Below are 21,189 nucleotides of genomic sequence, written 5' to 3'. Positions count from 1 at the left end.
GCACCCTTATCATGAGAGATTCCAATAATGACAAGAGACTTTGTATGATTCCACAGATTCCAGGAGAGACAGACGTGATGCTGACGTGCCAGCCCACAGGGGAGAGCAGTATTCCATTGAGCTATGGAGCAAGGCCTTGTAGGTTGTGAATAGTGCTGATGTATCAAGGAAAGACTTAGATTTATAGAGGATACCCAGTCTGCATTTGACGTTGGAGGCCCGCTTTGCTGCATGTTCTTTCAAGGAGAAGTCATGGCTGACAGTGAGGGGTAGAAGTTCAAGAACATATTTCAGTAGCTCACTGTGGAAATAGGTGGGATTGTTTGATGATCCTTCTGGAGTGACAAGGTGAGATTGAGAAACTTTCCAGGATTGAAAGACATGTTCCATTTATCAGACCAGCATCGAATCAATTTCAGTTGCTGTCTCCCTAGCAGTGTGATGGGGGTACTGTCTAACATAATGTGGAGTCATCTGCAAAAATGAAGAGAGGGTTTTCATGAGGAGAGCATCGGAGAGGTCATTAATATAGATGAGAAACACGAATTAGCCCAAGACACTGCCTTGAGACATTATAGCATCAACTTGGACAAAAGAGGATTCGGTTCCGTTGATAACTAGAACGGCACTTGTAGAGAGCATAGTCTCACCTCGCATGTTCATTCTGAACAAAAATACCATCGTTAACTGAGCACGCGACTATTATTATTATGGCCCAATGCTATTAATGCCCATATATCCATGTCATCTGCACACCCTATTATGTCACATCGTTTCTTGGCACGGGTTATGTGCATCATAAATTAAATTCTTCACTCACATCGGGTGACAGATCAGATATATGAGGGTTCGGATTTTTCACATAAGGATTTACATTCAACAAACTATGGCTGGAATACCACTTCACCGGCGACATTATACTTATCATGCTATATACCCCATGGGGAGTTGACGACATATGCCAAGTTTCAAATTTTTTTGTTGAGCAGTTTCGGATAAAATGTCCAATTTTTTCCCTTTAACCCAATATGGCTGACATACCATGTAACCTATGACGTCAGAGTTAGTAATAAATACTCTCCATGGGGAGTCAATCCTATGTTTAAAGTTCTGCATCGATCATACAAGCGGTTGCAAAGAAATTCATAATTTTTTAAAGTGAAAATGTAGAGACGCGGACACACACATGCGGACACACACACACAATAAATAATATCAACTTAAAATTTTTCAACTAAAAATATTTACTGGGTATGTTACAAGAGCATTTATGAGTAACCTGTTCATAAAATTTCATGAACGACCATCGTATATTTATGGCTTCTTTTGTAGAAGATGTATATATACAACACTCATATCTCTGTGATTTTCCTGCAAAGAAGAAAGTACAAACAGAATTGTAACTAGAACGCCAATCAGTAGAGCGCATACTCCCGCCGTGGGTCAAGTTGGAATAGTACGATTTCACAAAAGTTTGAGGGAGTAGTTCGGTGACAACACAAGACAAGACAACACAAGACAAGACACTGCACAGATATATATTTAGAATATATAGAAGATAATGTAAAAAAAAAAACAAGGCAATTTCACTTACATTTTGGGATTCAGCGTTCAATTCTATATAGGTGAGTGTATTTTGAGGCATGTGTGACTTCAAATAAAATTGTAAGCCAGGAAAACGTCGTCTAATTCCTTAGGGATACAACATGTAAACTGGCCCAAACGTCAAAACAAAACTCGCTCATTTTAAGTCGTACAAGCTAATGCGACCACTCATTCTTCTGGGAAGAATCCTGTGCACATGCTCGTCACACTTATAACTCACCTAAGTCTTTATAAGTTCATCAAATACTGACACCGCGATTGACATTCGCTGAGGTAAATGTTGAAATCTCTTCTGAGGTAAGAAAAAAAACAGTTTTAAAGCATTCGATACGTATCAAACGATACATTTTATGAAATAGGGAAACCGAATACACACTTTGGTAGTTTTAAAATGACAGAATATGTCTTTATTAGAAAAAAAAAATGAACCTTGAAGACAACGCTGCTAACAAAATACACCGCTCCAACGCATAACTACGAGTTTAAACTACATTTACAACAAATATGAAAACTATTTTCATATCACAATGTTAAATATAGAATATATAGAAGATAATGAAAAAAAAAAAAATGAACACCGTAAAAAAAAATACACCGCTCTAACGCATAACCACGAGTTTAAACTACATTTACAACAAATATGAAAACTATTTTCATATCACAATGTTAAATATAGAATATATAGAGAAGATAATGTTTTAAAAAATGAGCCCTGTCTTCCAATGGTAAACAATCCTTCAAAAAATTCCGGGATCCGGAATAATATCCTGAGCTTCACCAAAAACTAATGAATTCTTCCTTATCCCAAGGGCAATCATCCCACTAACTTTCATCCAAATCCGTTCAGAACTTTTCCAGATATCTTGTTCACAAACACACGAACACACACACGCACGGACACGATCGAATGCATTACTCCCTAGCGGGAGTAATTAACTCCAGGGAAACTCATCCATAAGGATAGTATTGTAGCGGTTACCGCTGGATGCACACAATCGCCTTGCACCGGCCAGAACACGGCCAGACGCGCCTCTCCCGGGCATGCCCGGACTCACTGTTCCCGGGCACGCCCGAACCTCCCGGGCACGCCCGGTCTCGTCTTTCCCGGGCATGCCCGCTCTCGCCTTTCCAGGGCTCACCCAGAGCGTCCGGGCATGCCCGCTATCGCCTTTTCAGGGCTCGCCCAGAGCGTCCGGGCATGCCCGCTATCGCCTTTCCAGGGCTCGCCCAGAGCGTCCGGGCATGCCCGCTATCGCCTTTCCAGGGCTCGCCCAGAGCGCCCGGGCACGCCCAGCCTCGACTTGCCAGGCCGCAGCCAAACACGCCCGGGCAGGTCCAGACTCGCCTTTCCAAGGCTCGCCCTTGACACCCGGGCATGCCCGGTATAGCTTTTGCCGGGCAAACTTCCCGACATAAATGTGTATATATATTGCTGCCCGATAAACAGGCTTGTTAGAATACCTGAGCTGTTTTGTTTCAATAAAGCAACTCGGACGAATTCCGTCTTTGGTCGCGTCAATTCTTTCGACTCGCGTTGGAGCGCAGTTCCTTCATTGGTGACCGACCGACATGGATACGGCAGTGACGCTTAAACTGCCTACCTTCTGGGAGGCTCACGCGGCTGTTTGGTTCGCTCAGGCGGACTCTCAGTTCGCCCTGCGAGGCATCACCGCGGACGACACCCGCTTCCACCATGTTGTGGCGGCGCTCGGTTCCGCCACCGCGGCCCGCGCCTTGAGCCTCCTCGAGCACCCGCCGGCTGCTGACAAATACGACGCGCTGAAGACACTCCTCCTCGACGCTTTCGCCCTCTCACCGGCAGCACGCGCACGGCGCCTGCTCGCTCTGCCCGAGCTCGGCGACACGCGCCCGTCAGAGCGCATGGACTCTATGCTCTCGTTGCTCGGTGAGCACTCTCCGGATTTTCTGTTCCGCGAGCTGTTCCTTCACCAGCTGCCTCACCCGGTACGCCTCGCCCTGGCTGGCACGTTGATCACGGATACCCACGCCCTCGCCAGGGAAGCCGATAACATCTCCTCGGCGGGCCAGCACATCGGCGCGGTTACCTGGAGCCCGCCGCCGTCCGAGGCGACGCCCACGACGCCCGAGCGCCCTGCGCGGTTGGAGGCTGAACTGCCGGTGCAACTGGCGGCCGCCACGCCGCACCGCCCGCTTCCGACACGACGGCCGGGGCCTCCACCTGACCGGGCGTGGTGTTATTACCACGCCAGGTTCGGACACAAGGCTCGGACGTGCCGGCCCCCGTGCACTTTCGGCAGGTCGGGAAACGGCCGGGCCGGCGTTCATTCCCAGCCATGAGCGCCGGCCACTCGGGCAACTTGCTGTTTATTCGGGACAAAGCGTCTGGGCGGCGTTTCCTGTGTGACACCGGCGCCCAACTGAGCGTCATACCCGCCTCCGAGCAGGACAGGCGGGACGCCATTTGCGGCCCCTCTTTGGTCGCTGCTAATGGCTCAGCCATACGCACTTTCGGCCCACGCGTCGTCACCCTCTGCTTCGGCAGCCAGCGTTTTCAATGGACTTTTGTGACCGCCTGCGTCCCCATGGCTTTGCTGGGCGCCGACTTCCTCTGCGCGCACGGGCTGCTGGTCGACGTCAAACGTCGTCGCCTTGTCAACGCCGAGACCTTCAGCTCCCTGGCGTGCACGATGAGCAGCTCCGCGCCGACCGAACTGGCGTGCGCCCTCCCGGCAGCGAACGAGTTCGCTCGCCTGCTCGCGGAATTCCCGGCCCTCACGCGGCCGACGTTTTCGGCCGTCGCGGTGCGGCACGGGATTGAGCACCACATACCCACTACGGGCCCGCCGGTCTATGCCGAGGGCCCGCCGCCTCGACCCGGCCAAGCTCGCCGTGGCGAAGGCCGAGTTCGACGCGTTGGAGCACCTCGGCATCGTGCGGCGCTCCGATAGCGCGTGGGCCTCGCCACTGCACATCGTGCCAAAGCCGGGGGGTGGATGGCGCCCGTGTGGCGACTACCGCCGTCTCAACGACGCTACCACCCCCGACAGGTACCCGATCCCGCATATTCAGGACTTTTCCGCCCGTTTGGCGGGACGGGTCATCTTTTCGAAAATTGACCTGATACGGGGCTACCACCAGGTACCTGTCCGGGCGGCCGATGTCCCGAAGACGGCCGTCATCACGCCGTTCGGCCTGTTCGAATTTTTGCGGATGCCGTTTGGCCTCAAGAACGCGGCCCAGGCGTTCCAGCGCTTGATGGACGGCGTGCTGCGCGACCTGCCGTTTCTTTTCGTCTATCTGGACAATATCCTCGTCGCCAGCACGTCCTGTGCCGAGCACCTCCTCCACCTCCGAACACTGTTCGGTCGCCTCAGCGAGCATGGCTTAATTGTCAACCCGGTCAAATGCCACTTCGGCGCGACGACCGTTGACTTTTTGGGCCACCGCATCACCAAGACCGGGGCCGTGCCACTGCCGACCAAGGTCGAGGCCATCACCACGTTCCCGCGTCCCCGTTCCATCAAGGCCCTCCAAGAGTTCCTCGGCATGGTGAATTTTTATCACCGATTCGTGCCCCGCGCTGCTCAGCTCATGCGGCCCCTTTACGAGGCCCTCCGGGGCAAGCCGGCCAAGCATGACATTGTTTGGTCCACGGCCATGGACGCAGCCTTCGCCAGTGCCAAACGGGCCCTCGCCGACGCAACGCTGCTGGCTCACCCAGTGCTCAACGCGCCCATTGCCCTCACTACGGACGCCTCCAACTACGCGGTGGGCGCCGTCCATGAGCAATGGGTGGACGGGGTTTGGCAGCCACTCGCTTTTTTCAGCCGGCAACTCCGGCCGAACGAGTTAAACTACAGCACGTTCGACCGCGAGCTGCTCGGGCTATTCCTGGCCGTTCGCCATTTCCGACACCTCCTGGAGGGCCGCCCGTTCACGGCTTTCGTCGACCACAAGCCGTTGGTCTACGCAATGGCTAAGGTCACGGAGCCGTGGTCGGCCCGCCAGCAGCGCCACCTCTCCGCCGTGTCGGAGTTCACCACGGACATCCGGCACGTCGCCGGCAAAGACAACGCCGTGGCCGACTGTCTTTCTCGGGCCAGCGCGAACGCGGTCCACCTCGGCGTGGACTTCACGCTCATGGCGGCCGACCAGACCACCGACGCCTCGGTGCAGGCACTCCGTGCGGCGGACACGGGCCTCCGCCTGGCCGACATTCCCTTCGCGGGCACCGTCCTGCTCTGCGACGTCTCCCAGGGCCAGCCTCGCCCCATCGTGCCCGTTTCCTGGCAGCGCCGCATCTTCGCCTCCATCCACGGCCTTTCTCACCCGGGCCGGAAAGCTTCTCAGAAGCTGGTGTCGGCGCGTTTTGTCTGGCACGGCCTTCGACGAAACATCCGCGACTGGGCCAACGCCTGCACGGCCTGCCAGCGGGTCAAGGTCCACCGCCACACCCAGGCCCCGCTGGCACCTTTCGCCGTGCCTGAACGGCGTTTCGACCACGTCCACGTGGACCTGGTGGGTCCCCTGCCCCCCTCGCGGGGGTTCACCCACCTGCTCACCATGGTGGACAGGACCACCAGGTGGCCGGAGGCCGTGCCCCTCGCCTCCACCACCACCGCCGACGTGGCGCAGGCGTTCATCGCCACCTGGGTCGCGTGCTTCGGCGCACCAGCGGACATCTCGTCCGACCGCGGCCCACAGTTCACGTCTGAGCTTTGGGGCGCGGTCGCCCGTTCGTTGGGGGTCACGCTGCACCGCACCACGGCCTACCACCCCCAAGCCAACGGGTTGTGCGAGCGGTTTCACCGCTCCATGAAGGCCGCACTCATGGCCGGCCTTCAGGACAACGGTTGGGCCGACCGGCTGCCGTGGGTCCTTTTGGGCCTTCGCACGGCCCCCAAGGAAGACCTCCAGGCATCCGCCGCCGAGCTCGTCTACGGCCTGCCGCTCCGCGTCCCGGGCGAATTCGTGCCTGACGCTACCAGTCCCTGGTCCGCCGCTCGCCAGCGCTCGGACCTCCAGGAGGCCGCCCGACGATTTGCCCCCGTGCCGACGTCCCGCCACGGTGGCCCCCAGTCCTACGTCCCCCCGGCGCTTCGCACAGCGGAGTACGTCTTTGTGCGTCATGACGCGCACCGGGGGCCACTCCGGCCGCCGTACGACGGGCCCTTCCGGGTCCTGCGACGGGGCGACAAGTCTTTCATCGTCGACTTCGGCGGCCGGCCGGACCGGATTTCTGTGGACCGCCTCAAACCGGCGCACATGGACGTCGACCGACCACCACGGTTGGCCCTTCCTCCGCGGCGAGGCCGCCCCCCGTCCACAGTTCCCCCCGCTCGACCACCCACCACCACGTCGGACCCCTCCCCACGACCCTCCAGGGGTCGCTTCGGCCGGGTCATCCGGACCCCCCTTAAATTGACCCTGCCGGTGCAGGTCGATTCTGGAGGGGCGTGTGTAGCGGTTACTGCTGGATGCACACAATCGCCTTGCACCGGCCAGAACACGGCCAGATGCGCCTCTCCCGGGCATGCCCGGACTCACTGTTCCCGGGCACGCCCGAACCTCCCGGGCACGCCCGGTCTCGTCTTTCCCGGGCATGCCCGCTCTCGCCTTTCCAGGGCTCGCCCAGAGCGTCCGGGCATGCCCGCTATCGCCTTTCCAGGGCTCGCCCAGAGCGTCCGGGCATGCCCGCTATCGCCTTTCCAGGGCTCGCCCAGAGCGCCCGGGCACGCCCAGCCTCGACTTGCCAGGCCGCAGCCAAACACGCCCGGGCAGGTCCAGACTCGCCTTTCCAAGGCTCGCCCTTGACACCCGGGCATGCCCGGTATAGCTTTTGCCGGGCAAACTTCCCGACATAAATGTGTATATATATTGCTGCCCGATAAACGGGCTTGTCAGAATACCTGAGCTGTTTTGTTTCAATAAAGCAACTCGGACGAATTCCGTCTTTGGTCGCGTCAATTCTTTCGACTCGCGTTGGAGCGCAGTTCCTTCAGTATCATCATTTGATTAATTTTAGAAGCTAAACTTCTACACTTTCTACCAGAATAATTTAATCGTCACAACATCCATGGCAGCCTTTCAATGTATGGTACTAAAGCGCGGTGTTACGGGCGCTGCTTGCGAGCAAGGAGGAAGCGGACAAGCGGTAACTTATAAGCGTCTTTATTTCAGGAGCTCACTGTAACACTCGCGCGCTCCGGGCTGCGCGCCCGGTGTATATCATGAGGCCACGCCTACCCCTCGGGCGTGGCCACCGCCCACTTGGTGCGCGGAATGATGTCACCACGCCAGTGGGCTTTTGCGTCCGCCACACGCGCCCCCCCCCCAGAATTCCCACGCACCTGGAGGGCCAGTTTGCGGGGCAGACAAATGACCCGGCCGAAGCGCCCCCTGGCGATCGGCGGCGTCCGGGGTGCAGGGATGCCAGGTGGGATGCCCCTGGCTGCCCCTGGGATGGGTGCAGGACCGGGGGGCGGCGTGGCGGCGGGGCTGGGCAGTGCCGGGGGTCCGCCCGCAGGGGGGCGGCCCCGACGTGGGGGTCGGGCCACTGGCGGTGGATGGTCCACGTCGAGGTGGGCCGGCTTGAGGCGGTCTACCGAAACGCGGTCAGGAGTATCGCCGATGTCCAGGGTGAAGTGCTTCGCCCCGGTCTCCAGCACGCGGAAAGGCCCGTCGTACGGGGGCCGCAGTGGTGTCCGGTGGGCATCGTGGCGGACGAAGACGTACTCTGCCGTGCGAAGCTCCGGGGCGACGTGCGTCGGTGGGTGCCCGTGGCATGCCGTTGGCACCGGGGCGAACCTCTGGGTGGTCTCTTGCAGAGCGGAGCGCTGCTGTGCCGTGGACCATGGTGCCGTGGAGTCGGGGAGGAACTCGCCCGGCACCCGCAGCGGTTGCCCGAAGACCAACTCCGCCGCGGATGCGCGCAGGTCCTCCTTGGGCGCCGTCCGGAGGCCCAGCAGGACCCAGGGGAGCCTGTCGACGCAGCCGCCGTCGCGGAGGGTGGCCCGGAGCGCGGCCTTCAATGAGCGGTGAAATCGCTCACACAGGCCGTTAGCCTGGGGGTGGTAGGCCGTGGTTCGGTGCAGCCAGACCCCGAGCCCCTGCGCGACCGCCCCCCAGAGCTCCGAGGTGAACTGGGGGCCGCGGTCGGACGAGATGTCTGAGGGGGCGCCGAACCGGGCGACCCAGGTGGCGATGAAAGCCTGCGCGACATCGGCCGCCGTTGTCGACGCCAAGTGCACGGCCTCCGGCCACCGGGTGGTGCGGTCCACCATGGTGAGGACATAGGTGAAACCCCGCGAGGGGGGCAGAGGTCCCACCAGGTCCACGTGGACGTGGTCAAACCGGCGTTCCGGCACCGTGAACGGGGCCAACGGGGCCTGGGTGTGCCGGTGCACCTTGGCGCGCTGGCACGCGAGGCATGTCCTGGCCCAGCCGCGGACGGCCTTCCGGAGGCCATGCCAGACGAACCTGTCGGCGATCAGCCTTTGGGAGGCCCTCGCGCCCGGGTGGGACAGGCCGTGGATGGCGTCAAACACCTGGCGCTGCCAGCCCGTGGGCACGATGGGGCGAGGACGCCCGAGGGAGACGTCGCACAAGAGGGCCGCGCCCACGCCGTCGAACACCACCTCGGTGACGCGGAGGCCCGTGACGGCGGTCCGCAAGGCCTGGACGTCGGGGTCAGCGGCCTGGTCCGCTGCCATCCGGGCATAGTCAATGCCGAGGTGGACTGCGTGGGCGACGGCCCAGGAAAGGCAATCCGCCACCGGGTTGTCCTTCCCCGCGACGTGCTGGATGGCCGTCGTGTACTCGGACACGGCCGAGAGGTGACGCTGCTGCCGGGCCGCCCACGGCTCGGTGACCTTGCCCATCGCGAAGATCAGCGGCTTGTGGTCGACGAAGGCAGTGAACGCACGGCCCTCGAGCAGATGGCGGAAGTGCCTGACCGCCAAGTGAAGCCCGAGCAACTCGCGGTCGAAGGTACTGTAACGGCGTTCGGGCGGGCGAAGCTGCCGGCTAAAGAACGCCAGCGGTTGCCAAGCTCCAGGCACCCATTGCTCGTGCACCGCGCCCACCGCGTAGTCCGAGGCATCGGTGGTGAGGGCGATCGGTGCATCGGGCGCCGGGTGCGCGAGCATGGTGGCGTTCGCCAAGGCGAGCTTCACGCCCGTGAACGCCGTGTCCATCTGCTCGGTCCTGGTAACGTCGCCTTTGCCCGGCTTACCTCGGAGAGCTTCGTGCAGGGGGCGCAGGAGCTGGGCGATACGGGGCAGGAACCGATGGTAAAAGTTCACCATGCCCAGGAACTCCTGCAGCCCTCTGATCGTGCGGGGGCGCGGAAACCCCTTCACCGCCTCCACCTTGGCCGGCAGGGGGACGGCTCCGTGCCTGGTGACACGGTGCCCCAGAAAATCGATTATGGTGGCGCCGAACCGGCACTTTGCGGGGTTCACAATCAGGCCATGCTGGCCCAGGCGTTCGAAGAGCGTGCGGAGGTGGCGTAGGTGCTCTTCGCGGGACGCGCTGGCGACGAGGATATCGTCCAGGTAGACGTAGACAAAATCCAAGTCACGCAGGACGCTGTCCATCAGTCGCTGGAATGCCTGAGCCGCATTCTTCAGACCGAAGGGCATGCGCAGGAACTCGAAGAGTCCGAATGGCGTGATGACCGCCGTCTTCGGGACGTCCTCCGGCCTGACGGGGACCTGATGGTAGCCGCGTATGAGGTCCACCTTCGAGAAGAAGGACATGCCCGCCAAACGGGCGGAAAAGTCCTGAATGTGGGGGACGGGGTAGCGGTCGGGAGTCGTGGCGTCATTGAGACGGCGATAGTCCCCACACGGTCGCCATCCCCCGCCGGGCTTCGGCACGATGTGCAGCGGCGACGCCCAAGCGCTCTCTGAGCGCCGAACGATGCCGAGTCGCTCCAGGGTAGCGAACCCCGCTTTTGCCACCGCCAGCTTCGTCGGCTCGAGGCGGCGTGCCCGGGCGTAGACCGGTGGCCCGACGGTGGGGATGTGATGGGCCACCCCGTGCTTGACGGCCCCCGCCGAGAAGGTGGGCCGCGTGAGGGCCGGGAAGCCGGCGAGGAGGCGGGTGAATGCGTCCGCTGCCGGAAGCATACAGACCAACGTGGCCGGAACCGAACCGTTCGGCAAGCCGCTTGGCAAGCTGCTCGTTGACCTGTGCAACGCACAAGCGAGCGAGCTGAACGTCTCGGCCTGGACAAGACGTCTGCGCTTGACGTCGACCAGGAGCCCATTAGCGCACAGGAAGTCCGCGCCAAGCAGTGCCATGGGCACGTCGGCGGTGATGAACGTCCATCGGAAAACCTGCCCTCCGAACCGCAGAGAGAGGCAGCGTTTTCCGTACGTACGGATGGGCGTCCCGTTCGCGGCAAGCAGCGCGGGGCCCCCACCCGCGGCGTGCTTGTCTGACGTGCCGGCGGGAACGACACTCACTTGCGCTCCCGTGTCGCACAGGTAACGGCGCCCGGAGAAGGTGTCTGTTATGAACAGCAGGCTGCTCGAACGGCCGGCGCTCATCGCCACTATTGAGCGCCGGCCCAGGCGTTTCCCGACCTGTTGAAGGAGCATGGCGGATGACACTGCCGAGCTTCGTGGCCGAACTTGGCGTGGAACCAGCACCAGGTGGCGGAGCTGGAGGAGCGCGGCTGGCTCCGCCAGGCCGGTGGAGTTGGCCGGTTTCCCCGTGGTGGCGGTTTTCGCCGCGGCGGTCACGAGGTGCGTATCAGCATGCTGCGTATGCTGTATAAGCTGATGCTGTGGATCAGCAGCATCAGCAGCAGCATCAGCAGCATCAGCCACGAGGGCCGTGACGGCCACGCCGACTCTCGCCCGCGTGTCCGAAGCGGCGAAGTACTTGTCCGCCTCGGCTGCCAATGCTCGGGGTTCCGTTAGCCCGGTCCCGGCCAACGCGAGGCAAACCTGCGCTGGAAGTTGGCGACGGAAAAGCGCCCGGAATAGAGAACCGGGGGCTTCGTCGCCCAACAGTGACAGCATATGGTCCATTCGGACCGACGGGCGCGTGTCACCGAGCTCGGGGAGATCCAGGAGGCGGTCGGCCCGTGCGTCGTCCGTGAGGCCGAACGTGGCTAGGAGTAGCCGCTTGAGTGCCTCGTACTTGTGGCCGTCCGGTGGGTGGCGAAGGACGGACACAACTCGAGCGGCCGTGCCGGGCCCGAGGGAGGCGACGACGTGGCAATAGCGCGTGTCATCGCCGGTGAGGTGCCAAAGCTGAAATTGGGCTTCGGCCTGGACGAACCAGACTTCGGCCTGAGCCTCCCAAAATTCGGGAAGTTTGATGAAGTTGGCCATGGCAATGGCGTCGCGTGTGGAAGGATCGCTCCGGCAGATCCAACGTCAAGGGGGTCACCAGTAAAGCGCGGCGTTACGCGCGCTGCTTGCGAGCAAGGAGGAAGCGGACAAGCGGTAACTTATAAGCGTCTTTATTTCAGGAGCTCACTGTAACACTCGCGCGCTCCGGGCTGTGCGCCCGGTGTATATCATGAGGCCACGCCTACCCCTCGGGCGTGGCCACCGCCCACTTGGTGCGCGGAATGATGTCACCACGCCAGTGGGCTTTTGTGTCCGCCACAGTACCTTGCCTACTCCCCCCCTAGACTGCCTCAACCAGAAATTGCAATAATGTTAATGTTTTTAGCAATTTGTCTTGTTTCCTGAATCTCTGCCTTCCTAAAATCTCTGTTACCTTATTGTCCTTGTGATCTGTGATCTGTGCATTCTCCTTCAACATCCTGTAATAGTATGTTTGTAAATGAGTCTGGATCTTCCTTGTTGTAATTTTTAATCCTTTGGGAATGATATAGTTGTACAAAAGTTCAAAGAAGAATGTGAGGTGTGGGAACGATGGGCAAAACAACCCATTTTTCAATGTTTCCACGCATTTCATTGTGTTTTGTTTTATAATTTACACCGGTTGGTCCTGAATCTCGATATGAGGCACTGTTGCCACCACCTCACCAATAACCATCCCTCGACCAATGAATTACCGGCGCAGCTCCGCAATGTGCACATCGGACAGACCTCCTTCGTCCTCATCTCCAAGAATCAGCAGGGCCTCCTTCAGTTGATGGGGTTTCATGGGAAATGATCGCAGAAAGATGCCTAGATGGAGAGAATGATTGGGTGGTAGAGGGAGGAAAACAACATAGCAATAGTTTACATCGCGTACTGTAGGTCATGCACCTTAATTCTTATTATATTGTATATTGTCGTAAGGACAGGGAGGAGTGGGACCTCTCTGTTTGCAATTTCGTGCATAACTGTTTATAAAGACAAGTACGCAAGTCCTCAGCCACTCCAGAGTTCATCTTCTGCCAGCATCATCGAAAGGAAGGCACCTTCTGCCCTCCTTCCCTCTTTCTCACTCGCCGGATCATTGGTCATTTTGTGTCTCACAATCCTGAAAACCCTCCATTTTGTACAGGTTTGTGCCAATGTTTGGGGTTTTACTTTCAGTCATCATTAAGTGTGTGTTACGTGTCATCTTGAGGCCTATCACAATTTGTACCTTATGTCATTACGTGCAGTTGTTCATTAAATAAGGTTGTGTAAATGGTTATTCTTGTCATGAGTTCATTGTCGTTATTGTGAACAAATCTGACAATAATTATCAGTGTGGGGACGCCATTGGTAGGAGAGTAGTTGGGTGGCGTGACCACTAGCTAGGTGCGAAACAGGCACGGTGGGCTCACTGACCAATCACCATTCAGGTATTCTGGGGCGGAAACATCACGGTTATAGTGTACTAAGGTGCATGGGCAGAGGTCATCGACGGCTCTTGCCCTCATATGCAAGACTACTCGATTCGTAAATTGCATGCAGGAAATTGCGTAAATTCCTGCAGATATCAAACAGGTGTTTTCAATTGTATAAATTATTGTGTCTCGGCCAACCTGTAGGTGTGTAGGCCTAAATTGTAGGTTCTTATGAATTATCCATGCAAATTCTGAACAACCAAATATTCGTTTGCCATCGACCTTCATCTGGGATCACAGGATATCTCACTGGTAGTGGATTCAGATCCTAATTGTGAAGTCAGAGTTCGATTCCTCACAAAATGGAATATGACAACGAACGTTTGTCCTAATGCATTATAACTCATTCATTTGAAGAGGACATTGAGGGAGATCGCCATCTTACACCTGGAGCAGAAAAGGGCACCATTGCATTGAGATGTTCACTGGAATGTCAAAAGTAATTTCAGATACAAATAAGAACTTCACTCAATATTTGCTTCATAGCTGTTCCAATGCGTGTATTGTGTGTAATGTGTGTATTGTATTGTAATGTGTGTATTGTATTGTAATGTGTGTATTGTAATGTGTGTATTGTGTGTAATGTATGTATTGTAATGTGTGTATTGTAATGTGTGTAATGTGTGTATTGTGCGTAATGTGTGTATTGTAATGTGTGTATTGTGTGTAATGTGTGTATTGTATTGTATTGTGTGTAATGTATTGTGATGTGTGTAATGTGTGTATTGTAAGGTGTGTAATGTGTGTATTGTAATGTGTGTAATGTGTGTATTGTATTGTAATGTGTGTATTGTAATGTGTGTATTGTGCATAATGTGTGTATTGTAATGTGTGTAATGTGTATAATATGTGTATTGTGTGTAATGTGTGTATTGTGTGTAATGTGTGTATTGTAATGTGTGTATTGTATTGTAATGTGTGTAATGTGTGTATTGTGTGTAATGTATTGTGATGTGTGTAATGTGTGTATTGTGCATAATGTGTGTATTGTAATGTGTGCAATGTGTGTAATGTGTGTAATGTGTGTAATGTAATGTGTGTAATGTGTGTATTGTATTGTAATGTGTGTATTGTAATGTGTGTATTGTAATGTGTGTAATGTGTGTAATGTGTATAATGTGTGTATTGTGTGTAATGTGTGTATTGTGTGTAATGTGTATAATGTGTGTATTGTGTGTAATGTGTGTATTGTATTGTAATGTGTTTAATGTGTGTATTGTATTGTAATGTGTGTAATGTGTGTGTTGTATTGTAATGTGTGTGATGTGTATAATGTGTGTAATGTGTGTATTGTATTGTAATGTGTGTATTGTATTGTAATGTGTGTATTGTGTGTAATGTGTATAATGTGTGTAATGTGTGTAATGTGTGTATTGTGTGTGATGTGTATAATGTGTGTATTGTGTGTAATGTGTGTATTGTGTGTATTGTGTGTAATGTGTGTATTATATTGTAATGTGTGTAATGTGTGTATTGTATTGTAATGTGTGTGATGTGTATCTGTGTAATGTGTGTAATGTGTGTATTGTGTTTAATGTGTGTATTGTGGGTGATGTGTATAATGTGTGTATTGTGTGTAATGTGTGTATTGTGTGTAATGTGTGTATTGTATTGTAATGTGTGTAATGTGTGTATTGTACTGTGTGTGTGTATTGTGCATAATGTGTGTATTGTATTGTAATGTGTGTATTGTATTGTAATGTGTGTATTGTGTGTATATTGTGTGTATGTGTGTGTATTGTATTGTAATGTGTGTATTGTGTGTGTGTATTGTGCGTAATGTGTGTAATGTATTGTAATGTGTGTATTGTATTGTAATGTGTGTATTGTGTGTATTGTGTGTGTGTATTGTGTGTATGTGTGTGTATTGTAATGTATTGTGTATATTGTGTGTATTGTGTGTATTGTGTAACAATGTTGCTTGTGTGTGATTCACCCTTTATTTGTAACACATTTCCCTCATTGAAGTCCATGAGGTGGAGGCAGATGTTTATTGGGGAAAGAAAAATGTGGCAAAGAAAAAGAAGCGAAAAGCTTTCGAAAAGAGTTCAGGAGGTCAATGGAGAAGTGGAACAAGAAGGCCAAAAGAGAAGGTGCGGAAGACAAAGTTAGTCATGGGAAAAAACGAGTTGGAGGAGTTTATGACTCGTGCCAGGATAAGGATGGATGAGGTTGGAGACTAAGAAGGCCTGGGAAGAGTGTCAGCACTCGTGAGTGTGTCAGCCTGTGGATTGTGGGATAATAATCAAGAAAAGGACAATTGAATATGTTAAGTAATCTTACCGAAGTTTTGTGCCATCTTCTCGTTAAGCAAAACCTTGGGTCTGGCTCGCTGCGCAACGCTTTTCTGTGCATTTTTCTGGATTCGGAACAGGTCCTTGAGTTGTGTCAGATCGATAGCTGGGACTGGATCCGGTTTGGACCACAAGGATTTTTGGAGCTGTCAGGAGACATTGCTGTACTGAATAAAGTGTCCGAAATAATAAAGTCGATTTATCACACAAATACAAACTTAGTAGCATTAGGAGTTAAAGTCGTGAAACGTTCTTTCTACGAAATATTCCACCATTTTGCATCCATACATAATTTTGGGGTGGCCCCTTGCTCTTTATGTTGATACAATATAATTTTCTCCATACTCAAGATCAATTTGTGAACCCTTACCCTGGTTCGAGGAACAGGGTCCCAGTGAACACTTCTGGTCATTCGCTGCCCAGCCGGGCCAGAAGGTGGTAGTAGTGGTGGTGGAGGTGGAGGTGGGGGAATTGACCGAGACAAACATGCCCCATCTAGTTGATAGGAAATTTGTGCAGCTGGGCTTATTAATGTCGCCTTTTCTTTGTCTGTTTCCTTCTCCAACCCAGTAGCAGTTTCCCTTTGTTTTACACTTTCATCTCCATCCATTATATCTGTATTTGCTTTTGTTTCTTCTCCATCCAATAACATTTCTTTTTTTACAATCTTCTTCTGGTCTTCCATCTTTAGTTCTAAAGACCCATTTTCAAGCGTAGTTTGAAGAGGTCCATCACACTCTACGTCATCGAACTCCTCTGGTTTCTGTTCTTCCTGTTTTTCAAGAACATCCTCCATATTTACCACGAATCGATCCACCGCACCCTTGCATCCATCTACCACATCTCCAGCCTCATCTCCCACATCACTGTCGCACCATATCGATTCCTTTTTGACGTCGGGGACCATGACACTTTGATGATTATTTCGCCTTGACAAGCGATTGCAAGAACCAATGCCTGAGCTCGAGTTCGGCCGAGATGAATGCCTGGTCGAGGTGTTGATCTGTTTGACCCACTCATCACGCTCAATTCTGCTTCCCACACGGAAACTGGAAAGAAAAGGAGGTTTGAGAATGAAGAGGAATAAAACTGGTTGGAGGTTTGTTATGAAAGTTTCACAAATACATAACATAATATGCTTATACATTATTTGTGCATTTAAGCGCACGCACGCACGCACACAGCACACCTGTGGCACGCCCATGCAGTGTTGATGCAAAAGTCATTGGATGTGGGTGCCGGACGAGCTGGCGTTGCGCCTGTCAGGGGCAGGAGGCACGGTGGTGCGGATGTTTGCATGAAACGTTCAGTGCAGAAATTCAGTTCTTGGCCTGTGAGCTCCAGCCAGCCACTAGCATAGTTTGGGAAGAATAGTGAGGAAACAAGTTCATAGATTAAGAGACACAAAGAGAAAAATCAACATGTCATGGAGTATTTTTCCCATTTCCTCTTCATACTGGTGCTGCCCTATATCATTTGTCACCCCTCCCCCAGAAACAGTTAAATTTAATCCCTCAAGCCCTCATCTCGAGACAGGGGGCAAAGGCTAGTGTCAAATATAAGGCCTACTAGTCCTCTGACATCCTTATTCTAGTCTTAACCGTCACTCCTGCTGACTCGTCCCTACACTCCTCCCCTGCCCAGGAAACGTGCACTCATCCATCCAGTATCTTTTTCCCTGATTTTTTCTCACCCAGTATCTTTTTCCCTGAAGTTTTATGGCCACCTCCACTCCTCTCCCCCCCCCCCCCCCTCCTCCATCCCCTCTCATCTCTAGTTTATGGAATTGCCTCCTTAAGTTCGTCCCTCAATATGTTCGGTCATTTCCACCTGATATTATTTCTCACAGCTGCCACATATCTCACATTATCCCCCCCCCCCCCCCCTCCGCCTTCCCACGCCTCCTCACCCCAAGCCCTCTCCCTCCCACAGATCTCCCGTTGTCCCTGTTCTCTGCTGTTGTAGTTGTGTGCTTCCCTCTCTCTCCCCATCTTGTCTCCCGCTCCCTTTATTGTATGTTTTGTGTGTCCGTTTGTGATTGTTGTTAGCTCTTACACGAGCCTCGATCTTGTATAAAAAAAATAAAAAATAAAAAACTTTTCGATTATTACCAACTCTGCTTCCAATGCGTGCAGCTTAAATCACTCACTATGATTTTATTTGCTTGGCTGTCCCTTGTCTCAATGTTTCCCATGTTAGTTTAGTGCCCTTATTTAGTGCCTTTGTCAGCCAATTCATGCATTATAAGCCTGATATATTGGACAGGTATTTAAAATCGAATTTTCATATGAGCAAAACAATACAGTTGATTTGAAAAGGGAATAATAGGATATTTCGGAGAGGATGGAGTTAGCAAGACAGAATGGGAGTAGAAAGGTGTGCACGTACTTACAAAATAAATATTCCATGTCCTGTACTTTTGTGAATGTTTGTTTTGAAAATAGCAAATGTTTTATTTTGTTAAGGATTGCATTGCCGAGCAGGTCCTATATGTCCTTTTCATTATTCCCTGAATGCTGTACGGAAATAAATTAGTTTTATTCTGATTGTTGTGATATATTTCAGATGGAAACAAGGAAGCATTATCTCTCACCAGGTGTTAATACGAGGTGTTAATAAATATGCAGACGTCATAACGATATGGTGAGTTAGGTTGAGACCTATAGAAAGTCTACACACCCCATTAAAATTTTCACCTTTTGTTGCCCTATAGCCTGGAATTAAATTGCATTAAATCAGACTTTTTCCAACTTTATTTACACATCGTAACCCACAACTTCCAAGTGAAAAACAAATTCTACAAATTTCAGAAAATTAATTAAAAATACAAAACTAGATTATCTTGGTTGGATAAGTTTCCACCCCCCTGAGTTTATACTTAGTGAAGCACATTTGGCAGCAATTACAGCTGTGGGTCTGTTGGGATAGGTCTCTACCAACTTTGCACATATTGACTGGGCAATATTTTCCCATTCTTCTGGACAAAACTGTTCAAGCTCAGTCAAGTTGCGTGGGGACCATTGATGGACAGCAATCTTCCAGTCATGCCACAGATTTTCGATTGGATTTATGTCGGGGCTCTGACTGGGCCACTCAAGGACATTTATCATTTTGTTCCTTAGTCACTCCAGTGTAGATTTGGCAAGCTCAAATCAGTATGCTAAATTTCAGCTTTATAATCCACTAGTTTTCTTCCCTGGCCGCTCCTGTAGGGAGCGGGTGCTTCTAGTATACCATGTATATAAAAGACTGAGTCTCTCTCTTTGTTCCTTGTAAGTTTCCAAACCCCGGGCCAAATTTTCTGAAATATGTTGTATTATTACTCTGCGCTCGCGAAGCGAAAAACAGGGTTAGGCGATCGGTGGCGTACGTGCATGTCTGCTTTTTAAAAATTCATTTTCTCAGCAACCATTGGTCCGATTGACACAAAATTTTACCATAGGAGCGCCTCAGCCTGTAGAATGTTTTGTTCATAATTATGACGTCATAGGTCACGTGGTACAGACGCCATCTTGGAAAAACGTTATACGTCTATATCTCTGAAACCGCCCAATGGAAAAAATGTAAACATGGCTCGCCATGGAGTCAAGTACTTGCCATGGAGAATAAGATATGCTCATGATTATGTCATTAGTGACTTCATTATGACATCATAATTTGACAAGAATAACAATGATTCGACAATGATTTGTGTCTTCGTCTACGGCTTGCAAGGTAAACAAATTTTATACATGTATGTGTCAATTTTCTGCATGTATGTGAAATTAATTTCAACAAATGACAATAAAATAGATTATTACAACATTAATCGAATAAAAACTTAAATGGCAGTTAAAGAAAACATGAACAAAATTGATGTTACCGTATCCACTGAAAGGATGCGAGGCCACCTCTCCGCATGCTGGCAGTTCCGGCTTTGGTAACCCTCTGCTTTTCCAGGTTATCAGTGTGATTATTCATGGAGGGCATACGGACTATGGATGTACTCGAGTCAGGATATGATGGTGGACAGGCCGAGTCATAATGATTTGAACTCAGGATGAGGTTGAAAACATGCAAAATCTAGGATGGGGAAAAGGGGTGAAAGGGGGATAAATCCGAATTGAAGTGGCAGCTGTGCTTTTCAATGGGCAAAAAAAGTTTTCACGCAAGTCAAAAAGTTGTGTACAACAATGGAGGCATATGACGTCATCATGCATAAAATCGACATCATCATGCCACAAGTCATGCATATTACTTCCTAGGAAATATACAGTGGACAACACAGGAACTTATTTGTGGTACTATAACATACCTTTGCCTTGTCCTGTGCAGAGCAAGCTTGCAATTCATAATCATGGTGACGGTGGAACATTAGGACAAGGCCTAGTAATTCGACGCTCTCACAAGCAGCGATGTCGGCAAAGGCGAAGCGTTTGTGAATAGAACCTTGTGCAATGTTGAACACCTGGCGATCAGGAAAATTTACCTGTGGGATTGGAGCATCGGTGGGGGGTTTGTAAGATCTATAAGATATGTGCAATGCTAATGATCTGTAAGAAGTAAAATAATTTGAAAACATACTTTGGCATCATTGTAGCTCTGCCTTAAAAAGCTGAATAGAAATAATGTTGCGAATCATTTGAGGGAGAATGAACATGCTGAATGTCCTTTCTTTTTTCAATCTCTCATATATTTGCAAGTGTTGCTCATTGGACTAATTTGTGCATTCGTGACACTAAAGAGCAACTTTTAAATGAATAAGAAAAGCTTCTTTATCAAGTTGGAAAAGCAACAGGCCTTTGTGCCCTTTTTGAAAATGTGGCTCATGGACCGTTGCAAATTCTTTACAATGTCACAAAATGATCTGTCTTGATTTCCTATCATTCCTTGGCTAAAAGCAGAAAAAGGTCCCATAAGATATGGTACACTAAAGAAACAGGGTGAACTCACTTGTAGCACACGTTTCTGTCGTTTGTTGTACTTTTTGAGCTTATAGACACTGAAATTGTAAACTTCAGTAGCAGCCATACTTTTGGGATGACCCTATCGAAAAAAGAAAATGATGAACAAAACAACAGATAAATAAATATATTTTCTTCATATAGTGTCAAGGCTCATGGAGGCGCAAAACAAAGATGGACATTTAATGGCAAGCTCAAAATTTCATTTTGATTTTGATGGGATGATGAAAATGTTCATGATATGGATGGAAGTTATGATGATAATTATCACAAAAAGGTGCAAATGATGTGAGCATGGTTTGATTAAAGTTGATCAGTGATTAAGGGGAAATGAAAAGTTGATGAAGGATGATGTAGAGAAAGATATACCGTAAAATGGGGTGAATAGGGACACAAACTGAAAAAAAGTTCGGAAGCTTTTTTCGCTGAAAATTGATAACCATACTGATTTGTTGATATTTGGGTTGAACGTGTTCTCTTGTTTTTTTTTTAAAGCAACTTATAGTCCCTATTAACCCCATATATGGGTTAAATAGGAATAAATAGGATTTTTATG

The 21,189-nt window shown here is 51.5% G+C and overlaps 1 protein-coding gene across 3 annotated transcripts in view; it reads right to left on the bottom strand.

Annotated features, from left to right (window-relative positions):
- The window catches only part of LOC137429693 (uncharacterized), a 63,613-nt gene that overhangs the window by 19,806 nt on the left and 22,618 nt on the right, over positions 1 to 21,189 (bottom strand). For all 3 annotated transcript variants that reach the window (XM_068119837.2, XM_068119838.2, XM_068119835.2), the window contains exons 4-10: positions 20,623 to 20,715; positions 19,985 to 20,158; positions 19,553 to 19,752; positions 16,880 to 17,041; positions 16,061 to 16,739; positions 15,680 to 15,836; positions 12,629 to 12,743 (exon numbers count right to left, since the gene is read on the bottom strand). In XM_068119837.2, the coding sequence (XP_067975938.2) occupies positions 12,629 to 12,743; positions 15,680 to 15,836; positions 16,061 to 16,739; positions 16,880 to 17,041; positions 19,553 to 19,752; positions 19,985 to 20,158; positions 20,623 to 20,715 (1,580 nt within the window). The remainder of the gene's footprint in view (positions 1 to 12,628; positions 12,744 to 15,679; positions 15,837 to 16,060; positions 16,740 to 16,879; positions 17,042 to 19,552; positions 19,753 to 19,984; positions 20,159 to 20,622; positions 20,716 to 21,189) is intronic.

Source organism: Myxine glutinosa, chromosome 6 (genome assembly GCF_964187855.1).
Source record: "Myxine glutinosa chromosome 6, kmMyxGlut1.1, whole genome shotgun sequence".
Classification (NCBI taxonomy): Eukaryota; Metazoa; Chordata; class Myxini; order Myxiniformes; family Myxinidae; genus Myxine; species Myxine glutinosa.
The sequence above is the reverse complement of the archived record's forward strand: the minus strand, read 5'-3'. Positions and strand labels throughout refer to the sequence as shown.